A 12,494-nucleotide genomic window follows, 5' to 3' on the forward strand; every position below is an offset into this window, starting at 1 on the left:
AGCACATGTGATGAGCTGTGGTTCTCCATCTAGCACACAGCTCCTCTGTATGTGCCCAGTGGACATAACAGCACACCACATCTTTGCACTCCAAGGGTAAAAAAGGGTTTTCTTTGTTCTTTTTCTCAAACTCTTCTTAGTTTTTCCTTCATTTTCAATCTATGAATTCTAATTAATAAAAAATAAACTATTTTCTTGTTTCTTGACAATTGTTTTTTTCCAATTTTCAATATTCCTTCATTTCTAAGAAGACAATTTTTTAACTGCTCCATTCACACTTTTTCTGTGCTAAAAGATTGATCACAAAAAGAATTCAGAAGAAAGGGTGTTGATTATATTAATTCAGCATCAGAAAGAAAATTCCCTGTGTAACAATGGGAAAGATTACCAAATAAAATTGTAGCTCTATGCCAAAGCACTAAAACTCCTTTGAAAACCAGCTTTGGGGAAATTAAATGGACATAAATAATTTGATACATTTTAAAGCTAGTCAGGCTACATTATCTACTTAGCAATAGCATAACATCTGTTTATGCTCTAAATTATGCTTTGCACACTATGTTTTCCCAGATTTCAGAAGCTTATTTAAACAAATAGTAATGCCTGCTTTGGGACAAATTTTAATATAATTCTAACATAATCACCATTTGTATACATAGAACTTATTTATATATAAGACATGCTCTTGTAAATGTATGTATAAGCAAAAATTTAGACATGTATTGCTTAGAGTTTCAGGAGCTCTTTCTACTCTAAGGAATAAGGTAGTTTTTTTTGTTGTTTTTTTTTTTATTCTTTTTTAATTAAAATTTCCAACTGTTCCCCGTTTCCCATTTCCCTCCCCCTTAAGTAAATCGCACTTTTTATAGATACAAAGTACAATTTCTAAATATGTAATGCACTTGATTATTTCATTTAAAATAATGTAGTCAACTCCAAATTCACTAATTTCATTAATATCTAATGAAGGCAGTTAGCACTGGTAGAATTCCATTCTCATGAACCTGAATGACATTTGAAAGATCTGAACAACCGGTGCTTTACAGAAAAGGAAATAGTTTTATGGTATGCAGTTGTGGCTTAATGTTCCCCAGTACTGATCTTGGTGTACTTGCAGTTCTTCCTGAAAGCATTTTTTAAAGAAGTATTCCTTTCTCAACCAAGAGTAAAATCTTCTCATAAATATCTCATATGGATACCTTTATAATCGAAGGAATTAAGAATTAAGAACAATATACTATAAAGGCACTATATCATACTCTAAATATTTCTGTTTGCATGCAGGCACACACAGACACATGCAAACGCACTTGACTGTTTGGAGGCCAGAGGTTGACAACAAAATGGTTTGCTTAATTGCTTTTTCATTCCATTTTTTAAAATTAGTGTTTCTCACTGAGCCTGGAGCCCACAGTTTGGCTAGAGTAGCTGGCCAGCAAGCCCCAGGGATCTGCTTGTCTTGACACCGCAGCACGGAGGTTACATGTGCACACCACTAGTTTTCACACGGGTTCGGAAGACTCATGTCTTGGTCAGCACGTGTTTTCACTCACTCACTCATATTTTTAGAAAAAGAAGAGCAAAGATACAAGAGGCAAATATGAGGAATTTGAGGACTAGATTTGAACAAAGATGGGTACAACAGCAGAGAAAAGCTGCTGCACAGAACAATGTCCATATCCCAAATGCTATTGTTCACTAGGAGGAAATGTCAATGGCTGCATTGCTGTCACTGTCTTTAGATGGACTAGGGTGACTCTCCAGCATTCCCAATATGCACCATGTCTAGGATGAAAGAATACAACACTGTGAAGAAAATTCGATGGGTGACTGAACTTTCTCCATAAAACCATTTCTGCAGGAACCTAGTAGTGATTCCCTACCAGAGAGTGGAAGTCAGGATAATCTAGGCTTTCTGCTGAGAAGAAAGGCAGTGCTAAGAGCAAGAAGAAATCTGACGTTCTGAGAAGTTACCACACAGTTATTGATCTGCACATACTGGGAAGGCAGTAGGAAGGCAGTGATGAATGAGAATTCCGCATCGGGAACAAGAAGATGCACAATGGAGATACGGAAGGAAGTACTGTGAGAGGAGAGAGGAAATTCTCAGGGAAGGGTCTGAGGGAAGGACTTCCAGATGAGGGTAGGCCACAAGAAAATAAAGACGTGACATAAGGCTGAGAAGCTAAGCTCTGAATTCTGGAAGACTTCCTGTATACAGGGAGAAACTAAGAAGGGTTAGTGATAGGAACTGCATAAGTTACAATCAGATTTAAAGAGGATCACCTATATTTGGTTGTGATCCCTGCATTCTTGAGGCTGTGGGAGCATAGCTTGAGTTTGAGATCTATCTGATTTACATAGTGAGTTTTGAAATATAAAAAGAGGACCCACATGTTTATGTTTGGGGAATGACCAGAGGACAAGAGCAAACAGACGATCATGGCAACCTGAGGCAGGAACTCCCTTGTTTGGTAGGACAGTTCTGTTCATGACTTCTTATTTGCTTCATTAAGTACAAAAGCCCTCAGAAGGTCCAAATGGAGGGCAATGTTTCCTTGAATAATTATGGAAGAATGAGTACAGTAATTTTTTAACTTGTCATCGAGTTTATTATAAATACTATTTTTAAATCTTAAGCTAAATAACATAAATGTATTTTTTTTTACTTATTTATTTATTTTTATTCTTTTTTAATTAAAATTTCCACCTGCTCCCCATTTCCCATTTCCCTCCCCTCCTACCAAATATTGCCCTCCCCCCACTTCCCTCCCCCTATCCCCACTCCTCTTCTCCTCCCCCCACTCCATTCCCCCTCCCTCTCGTTACTGAAGAGCAGTCCAAATTCCCTGCCCTGCGGGAAGACGTAAAATTATATTTTAAGATTTTTAAAACATATTAAAATGAATCTAACTTGTTTTTAAATAAAAGGCAAATATATATATATATACTTCAGATAATTACTAAAACATTACCTTGGACAAATCTCTGAAGTTGCTTGGCAAGGTAAGATCTAATTCTTCTGATTCATAATTAGTGATGACCCAGGGAAACACAGGATACTGATTTAAGTCATTATAACCCCGTCCTGGTAAAGAAGAAAATATCACTTTTATTTGGTGTAAAGCATGAAAGATTAACAAAATAACAAGAAAAACTAGTAATCTGTGTGCAAGGCATTGTATTTAATGTTATTTTGTGTTATCTCATTTGGCCTTTGCAATCGCACTGTGAAGCTGATATCAATAGTATAGCACACATTTTTCGTGAAAACATTGAGGCCCAAAGGCTAAGAGCTTCCCCCCAAATCGCGTGGCAAGTAATGCCGAAAACATCCTCAAATTTAGGTAAGTGCTCCTAGAGTTTATGTTCTTCTTTGAGCCTGTGGCAGGGCAGAATAAAGTCAGGTGGGAAATCCAAACAGATATAGAGAGAAAGTAGGTGGAACCAAGGAGACAGACACCGGATCTTTACCTGGTAAGCCACAGCATTGTGGTGATATACAAAACAATAAAATGGGTTAATTTAAGATGTAAGAGTTAGTTAACAGGAAGCCTAAGCGATTGTAATTAATAGTTTCTGTGTGATTTCGGGTCAGGGCTGCTGGGAACAAACGAGCAGTCTCCACCAACAGGCCAGAGCCATCAAGGTTATTCCAACAGTCTCTCCTCATTTATCTAACATCTGAGTCAGCTGTACGCCAGGTGACTGAGGCTTTGAATTCATATAGCAACTTAGCCTCCCAAAGGCCTCTGTCATCCGTCCAGTGCAGGCCCTCAGTACACTTCCTGGTAATTGCTCCCTAATTTTGCCTTCCACCTAGTAGTTCTACCCCAGTTTACCAACCTACCTAAAACCTCCAAGCTATTTTACAGCTCTAGTATTACATATTCTTAAAACCTTTACAAACCTATGACCTGCCTGCCAACTCAGACGGAAAATAGACTATCTCAATGTCGCCAAACTAACATTTATTTCCTCGTATCTTTATGAGTAATACACCTTATGTACACATATAAATTTGAGAACATAAATTATAACATTGACTTTTCTACAAACACTATACTATATACTTCAAACACTATATTTTATATGCTTGCTTATGATTAAGATTTACATTAACTTCTGACCTCCCAACAACCTCCTCTGTCAAAATAACATCTTTATCTGACCGGTGAAAACTTCATTTTCCTGCTTATTCCAAATTACTGGGTAAATATAATCTCCATTCCTCTTTTCATTTTAAATTCTCAAATTACATATTTTTGAAGTCATTTAAGCATCTCTAATCCAAAAATCTGAAATCCTAAAGCACTGAAGTATCAAATTTTGTTTTCAGGCCATTTTGGATTTGAATACTTGAACTAAACATACTTACCTCACAGTCTGCACACACTTCAAAATCTGAGAAATCCTGGAACCTGAAATCATTCTTGTCCTAAGCATTTCAAATAAGGGATATTCAACTTGTACTTATATTAGTAAGCAAAGTAATTACTCTGGGAGTAGAAAAATAACTTTTTCTGTTGGTATATCTTTTCTGTCTCAAACATATACCATGTCAGTTAATGGAACGAAGCCCAAATGTCACACTAGTAGACTCCCTGTTTGCTTACTCTAGATGCATAGCATAACAATATTTCAATTATTTATTCTTCGAAAAAACAGTTTCAATGGGTGATTTTCAATATTACAAGATTATGTATATTTTGAGAGCCATTTAATTTTTATATTTTCACATGAGTCTTAACATAAATATTTCTTTATCTATCATAGCTCATTGTTTCATCATAAACTTATTTTAATATATTAATATATTAATCAGTTCTTAAATTATTATACTGTCCTTCATTCCTACTGTTTCACAGAAGTCCCATTTTGTATTACAAAACTGTAAATTCTTTTTCTTTTTTAAAATATTAATTTCTAAGTAGTCAACCGTTCATATACAAAGTTATAAAACTCATTAGGAATCTACCTTAATAAGAGATTCAAATAGTAATAAAAATAAGCTCTTATGCCAATAGTAAAAATAACCTACCATATCACAATGAACACTTGTTATATAAAATAAATCAAGGTGTGCACTTAATTCACCTGCTATTGTGTTGAGGAACATCAAGTACTCGAAGTTTGAAATCTCTCTGTGCTGCCACCGCTGAGTCATATTTGAAGCTTTAAATAGCTGACGTGGAGTGGATAATGAAATACGCCTTCAAAGAAGAGAATTTGAAATAAAACTAACTTAATATTAATTATAATAATAAATCATGAGTTATCTGTGCTCATTCAATATTCTTAATGGAACACATAATTCTGAAAATTAGTATCCATGTCAGACCAATGAATATTAGCAATGTTTCAATCCAAAATTAATAGATACCAAATGATTCAGACTAGCAATAAGTCTATTATATATCTATTTTGCTTGTTCAGGTAAACTGTCACTATAATGTCACTGTAATATTCAAAATCTGCATAGGTTGATTAAAATAGTATGATAAATAAATCCACAAAATGTCTAAAATTATATTCACATGCCTATCAAGTTTAAAAGTTATCTCTTAAAGATGAAACTTGAACATTATAATTTTAAATATTATATTTTCTCAGACACTGTAACAAGAGGAAAGACAAGATTAAGCAATTTGTATGGTAGAATTAAGATAGAAGAAACTACTGAGGTTATTTTTTTTTTTAAATAACAGTTGTATTTCCTTAGAAGATCAAGTTAGAGAAATGTAAATACTTAGATACAATTAGCCAAAAGATAAGCAGTGGGAAATGAGGGGTGAGAAGCAGGACTAATTATAACACCCTGCTGCCAAGTCTCAGAGGTCTGTACTGTCATGGTTCTTCCCATTACCAAGAGCCAAGTAATTATGTATTGAAAAGATTTATTGAGGCATAATTCAAAATTATAAAATTATGCATTCTAAGAGTAGAAATTTCAAAGGCTTTGGAGGAAATTTTATAGTTTTGTGTTGTTAGCACAATCTGCTATAAAACATTTTTATAACAAAACTCCCGTCTCTGTATTTGCAGTTAAATCCAATTCCTAGTTTAACCATAAGCACCTACCAGTCTACTCTCTATCCCTGTAAACCTGATTCTCCTGGGTATTTCCTATGATTGCACATGGCACTGTAGTTTGTATCAGGCCTCTTCGCACAAGAAAATGCTTTTTAAGACTGAACAAAATGATTGCATTATTAGATATCTTTTTTATTGCTTAATTATATTCTATTGTATGAACACAGAAAATGTATTTTATATAATTAATTTACATTCAAATTTCTTCTACTTTTATGCTACTGTGAACATTCTCACACAAATCACAGAATGAACATACTTTTCACTTCCCTTGGAGAGATTCTTAGAGCATGAATTAATCAACTGTATACTGAGTTTCCTTTAGACTTTTACCAACTGTCTAAACTCTTGTCCAAAGTAGTGGGACTGTTAAATATTCTAACAAGCGACACCCACTACTGTATGTACATTTATTACACAGGGTATGAAATGCGATTCACAGTTTTCAGAATCCTTCTGTGCTTATGGCCCTTGCTAACATGTCTGCTTTTGCTGTGAAGGTGCTGTTTTTCTTCTTTAGAGGGGATTTTTATCAGGTTGTTCAAATATCTTTTTATTGCTAGTCAGTCCAGTGTTACAGTCACGAATGCATGCCAGAACCTGCCAATTGTTTTTCTTTATCTACTAAGACAATGAGTTGGTTTTGGCATTTTGTTGGTTAAACAATATACATTTATTTCCAGACCTAAACCAATCTGCATTTCTAGCCATTTGATAATAATGTATTTATACTGTTGAATTTGGTTTGTTAAACTTTGTCAAGGATTTTATGTCTGTGTCCACAAGTTACTAGCCCACAGTTGTCTGTCTTCTGGCACTGAGGTGGCACTGCCCATACAGAGTGAGTCAGGAAACACTGCGTTATCCTCTGGATTCTAGAGTTTGTCAAGAGCTGTTACCATTCTACTTTGAACATCTGCTTATTCACTACTACAGCTATCACTACTATGATCAAGGTCATAGGATTTTTGTTAATGGATAGATTTTTTAAATTAATGATTCAAATTTTTTTACTTGTTGTAAGTATATAAGCTGTCCAATTTTCGGCATAAACTAGTTTGTGTTTCTTCCCAACACTTTCAACTGTGGTATGGCCACTAGCAATGTGCTCCAAGATCTTTCAGTTATGTTTTGTTATTTATACTGTCTGCTTTTTTCATAGGTACTAAAGTCAGATATAGGCTATCATTTCACTGGTCTGTTTTACTATTTGTTCCACATACTTCTGTTATAACCTTTATTCTTCATGTTATTTTATTGCCTTTGAATTTAGCTCGTTCTTCAGTGTTGAAAAGAAGAAAGCTTAGGAGACTAAGAGGAGACATTTCTGCCTCAGATTAAGATACTTATTCAGATAAAGATGTTTACAGTAATAAAAATTTCCTCAACTGTTTTAGTCACATACTAAAAATTAATTTGCCATAGCTTTGCTGTATAAGGTTCCAAGTCTCTGCCCTTCTCAGTCCTATGACTAGGAATTGCTAGCACAGGAGCTGGCAAAAGCACAAGAACTGACCCAAGGCAGAGTATGGCTGCATGACAGAAAGAACAACGTTCCAAACCTAGGTGCTCTCTGAAGGCTGGAACATAAAGCAGATTAGAAAAAGTCCCTCTCTCCCATGCATGACTCTCAACACCCCACTGTAAGGTAGCTTTTATAACCCCCGGTGGTGATTTGAATAAGAATGGCCATATATTTCAATACTTGGTTCCTAGTTGGTGGAACTATTTGGAAAGATTAGGAGATGTGACCTTGTTGGAGGAGGTGTATCACTGGGTACTGAATTTTTCAAAAGCCCATGCCATTCAGGATTAGCTTTCTCTGCTTCGTACTTGCTGATGACTAAGAAAATTCCTGTGTTCATACTTCTACCTTAAATAAGTTAACTCAGTTATATCGACACTGAATCAATTATGGAAAGAAATACATTCAACACAGCTAGCGTACCAGCCCACTGTGAAGACTCCTCCACTCCTCCAAATCCTACACCATGAGATATGTTGTGTACTAAAAACTAGGAAACACTGACGGGCGAAACTGAACAAATGTAACTGGAAAGCTATTTTACGTTCATGGATTGTTTAAATGTTCTTTTTCCTTTGTCTAGCTAAGGTGTTTTGTTTGTTTGACTCCTTTTAAAATAATCAAGTCTTAACTTTCATTGATCATTTCTAATCATCTTCAAGTATTTATATCATTTGCTTTTGCTTTGGTCCTCATTATTTTCTTCATTCTAATTTTGGGCTCACTTCTTTTAAAAACAAAAATCAGTGACCTGATAAAAAACATTAAAGGACTACTAAATTAAAAGAAAAAAATCAACCCAAATTATGGTTCCAAGTTATTCCAAATATGTCGACAAAAAAATTCAATAAAAAAATATACAATGTGATAAAATAGTTCTTAACTGGGTGGTGGTGGCACATGCCTTTAATACCTTTAATCGAGAGGCAGAGGAAGTGGATCTCTGTGAGTTTGAGGCCAGTGTGCTCTACAAGAGCTAGTTTTAGGACAGGTCCCAAAGCTACAGAGAAACCTTCTTGAACCCCTCCCCAAAAAGTAGCGCTTTAAATGTAATAAAATTAAGGATTATTTTTGAAGCATTTATTGTACTATAAAACCAAAGAATGTTCTTAGTGAAAATTTATAAGATACACACACTGGACAGCCATCATCTCAGGTAAGAAATATAAGCAGCATGTCTAAAGCCTCCCCTCCTCCTGCAAGACAGGGTTTCTCTGTGTAGACCTGGCTGTCCTAGAACTCAGAGATCTGCCTGCTTCTGTCTCCCGAATGCTGATATTAAAGGCTTGCACTACCACAACCCAGCATCACAAGCCTCTTAATTCACACTCATGAACTACCACTCTCTAAAAATGAGTTAGTGAGCTGACAATAACCTTAGAGATTAGAGGCAACTTTACTGGTTCAACACAGAGCATAAGCAGAGGTGATTGTTCTTGCTTCCATTACTAAATTCATCATTGCTGCTACACGTGACAGTAGTTCCTTCATTCTCACTATCACATGTTCTACTGTATGAACGCAGCACAGTTCACTAATCCTCCTGTTGCTGGTGAACTTGTTCACAATTGAGCCTATCATAAATCGTGCTCAGTGAACACTGCTGCAAACCCTTTGTGTAAACATGAGGGGGGATCTGCAGCACCTCTTTCCAGGACTAACACAGTTGGGATACAGGGCACCTCGGATGTAAGGGTGCAAAGTTTTACTTCGTTTTCAAAGGGTCTGCAAAGGGCCAGTATTAATTTATATTCTTTGTAATGCGCATTCCAATCATTTTACAATTTACTTAATATTTGGATATTATCTATCTTTTTGCCATTTTGATTAGAATATAGTGGTATCATATGGAAATACATTCCTTTTCCCCACAGGCCAAGATAAGAAGCATAAATGAAACCTTCTGACATATGTGTGCACATACAAATGCTCCTAGGAAAACTAGAGAACCTTTTTCTTGTAGTATTTTCAAACATGTTCTCTGAAAGATACTGCATTTTTTTAAATTATGATTCAGTTGGCTAACAATAAAACACACCTATAATAACCATCATTTATTAAGATACAAAACTAAAGGTAATGTTTCAAAACAAATACAAATATTAATATATGCTAATTAACAAGATTGTAATAAGAATATTTCCTATTTTCTTTTCAAATAAAACAGTACCTGGTCTGAGGTAATCCGAAACTGGTTCCCACACCAACGCGAGGTAGATAGTTCACCACTTTCCTCACTGTGGCAGGGTCTGGGAAGTTGAACATCACAGCAACTACAAGTGATTTTTAAAAGTTAGACTACAATGCTATCCTTCTGGGAAACTAAATCCATGGTCCATTAGAATATTTACTCTCAGTTCAGGCATCTATTAAATACAATTGGGACGACACCCTAATGCAGTAGCAATCTTCTACAGGTGGTACTTGTTTCATCCATGGATCCCATTGCCACACACACGAGTTTCAGCAGTAGTATTTACAGAAAAACTAACTATTGTCTCAGTGTACACCATGAAGCTCTGAGTATACAGGCACAACTGTGAATATACATATTCAATGTTCATGGCTCCAGTTCCTCGACAGGAGTTTTTAGAACTACTTAAAATTTACAGAACCCACCTTCCATTAAAAGCTACAAATATAGCTAAGAAATAATCCATTGTACATCCAGAAATGACACATTTGAAAGCAATTTTCTTTATAATATTTGAATATTTCTACTCCACATATTAATGTCAACCAGAAATATTTGTGTTTGGCTCTTAAGAAAACGTAAAATGCTTTCTAATAATTTCTTTTAAGGTAACAGTAGAAGCATCTAGTAAGGAAATGTATTTGACATGTCAATTTTGCAAGTCATATAAAATACTTACCTATCTTTAAAAAGATGATTGTCATAAAATAACACACTTTACAAGATATTAATTTCTTTAATCTCAAAAATCTTAATTATATATTAACAGTATCAGAATCACATGTATGCTACAAACTCATCTAGAAGGCAGTCTTCTGCTTGGTCAGACAAAAATACTTAAGTTGTTAAAAATTTACTATGTTGCTGTAACTTTTAAACAGTGGATTTACCACCAAGTCTTAAAACATAAGTAACAGGCCACTCAGTAAGCACAAAGTATGCTGTACTGCCATAAATTGTTCTTGTAGTGCTGAAATAAGACTTCTGTATATACCCACTATCATATTAAATATGAGGAAAGGACAAAGGATATGAGACTGTACACTATGTGAGTGAGTGAGAACTGTCAGGAAGCACACAAATGCAAAGATATCTATAGATTTCCACTAAAGGAAAGTGAATGAGGATGAGCAAGTGATAAATGCTGGAACGTTGCCACTACTTCTGAACGAGAATGCAGACTGAAATAAAGTGTAATGTCTCAATTATTTATATAGAAAAATAATGCTTGCATTAGTAAAAAAAAAAGTGATTGAATAGTTAAATCATTGTTCATTTGTACTTATAGAGCATTGCACCAATTTGTGAAACAGCTAGGAAAACAAAGGAGCTACAAATAATTCTAAAAAGGATGGGGTAGGAATAAGAATCACAGAATGATGGGTGAGATGCAAGCGATGAGGTCAACAGGGCAGAGGGTAAACTATAGTTCCGGTCTAAATAGAAACAATATGGTATGTTCAAAAATGACATCAGAATGGGGGCAAGTTAGCTTTTTTACAATGTACTTCTGCAACATATTACCTCTGTTTGCCATAAAGATCTCCAGGGCTGTATTTTGCAAAAGATAACGACGAGAAAAGATTGATCTTATCTCTGTGAACAGCCATTTTCCATGCAGACCTTCTGTATATGCCAAGATCTAGTGAGAAAAAAAGATAACCCCATTAACTCACAGCATTACAATCCATAAGTGTTGTTTCCCTCCAATTAAAATAAAGAAGGCTCTATTAAGAAAAACAGTTTCTAAGAAAAATAATTTAATAGATAATGGGACTGTTTGGAAAAACATGAAGAAAATGCATTGTAATTTGTAAAAATCAAACTACATGAAAAAGTACAGTGAAATTCTTAAATCTCTTCTTACAATTACATATTTGGGCTTTATAAACAAAGAAATCTATTGTCAGGAAACAGATGCAGCCTTATTTACTGAAAAACCTTAAAATCTTATTAGAGGAACTAAGTTTTCAGATAAAGTTTCAAAAAGTAAGAATTCGAAAGAATGACTTATGTGCTGATGGCCCTCTTATACAAATGGATTTTATATGATATGATTATAGTTTGTCCAGTGGTGCCTTTGCCCTGCTTTAAAGGTGTATGTTAGTACACTATTCTCAAAAATTTTAAGGTCACTGGTAAGGCAAAAAAATAATCAGAAAACATAAAGATTAACTGTATAAGGGTTAAGTATCATTTGATCAGTCAAAGCTAAACACAGCCCTGCGAATAAGCCTAGCATAATCTCTCCATGGAGTGGGTGGCTGTCAGAGTAACTTGTTACAATTCTTGTCATCCCATGTGACAGACACAGTTGCTTAAAATGCTTTGCCAATCCACAGTAATCCTGTCTTTAGTTCTAAGCCACTTTGTTGCCTTGTTATTCAAGGTTTGTTTTCAAAAAGATCATTTCAAAAGCTTAATTATGAGAGTCTTAGAGGAATTCAGACTCAGGATTTCTCCAAGAGAATCAAATGCCATTCCTACCAAGAGCTGAGAAAAATCTGAGATCAATTAAGCTAAAAGTTAATATATATTTCTACAGCCCAACTCCAACTAAAAAACACAAATGAAAACCTGTGATTACAATACTGCATGACAGGGTCACATCTGAAACAAACACAGAAGAAGAAATAAATGATGATCAACCCTACACTCTGTTCCTTCCTTTGTTTCCTTCCC

General features: G+C 35.0%; 1 protein-coding gene across 4 annotated transcripts in view; it reads right to left on the bottom strand.

Annotated features, from left to right (window-relative positions):
• The window catches only part of Lrba (LPS responsive beige-like anchor protein), a 484,014-nt gene that overhangs the window by 148,017 nt on the left and 323,503 nt on the right, over positions 1–12,494 (bottom strand). For all 4 annotated transcript variants that reach the window (XM_057757319.1, XM_057757317.1, XM_057757318.1 and 1 more), the window contains exons 41-44: positions 11,337–11,454; positions 9,789–9,891; positions 5,098–5,213; positions 2,976–3,088 (exon numbers count right to left, since the gene is read on the bottom strand). In XM_057757319.1, the coding sequence (XP_057613302.1) occupies positions 2,976–3,088; positions 5,098–5,213; positions 9,789–9,891; positions 11,337–11,454 (450 nt within the window). The remainder of the gene's footprint in view (positions 1–2,975; positions 3,089–5,097; positions 5,214–9,788; positions 9,892–11,336; positions 11,455–12,494) is intronic.

Source organism: Chionomys nivalis, chromosome 24, assembly GCF_950005125.1.
Source record: "Chionomys nivalis chromosome 24, mChiNiv1.1, whole genome shotgun sequence".
NCBI lineage: Eukaryota > Metazoa > Chordata > Mammalia > Rodentia > Cricetidae > Chionomys > Chionomys nivalis.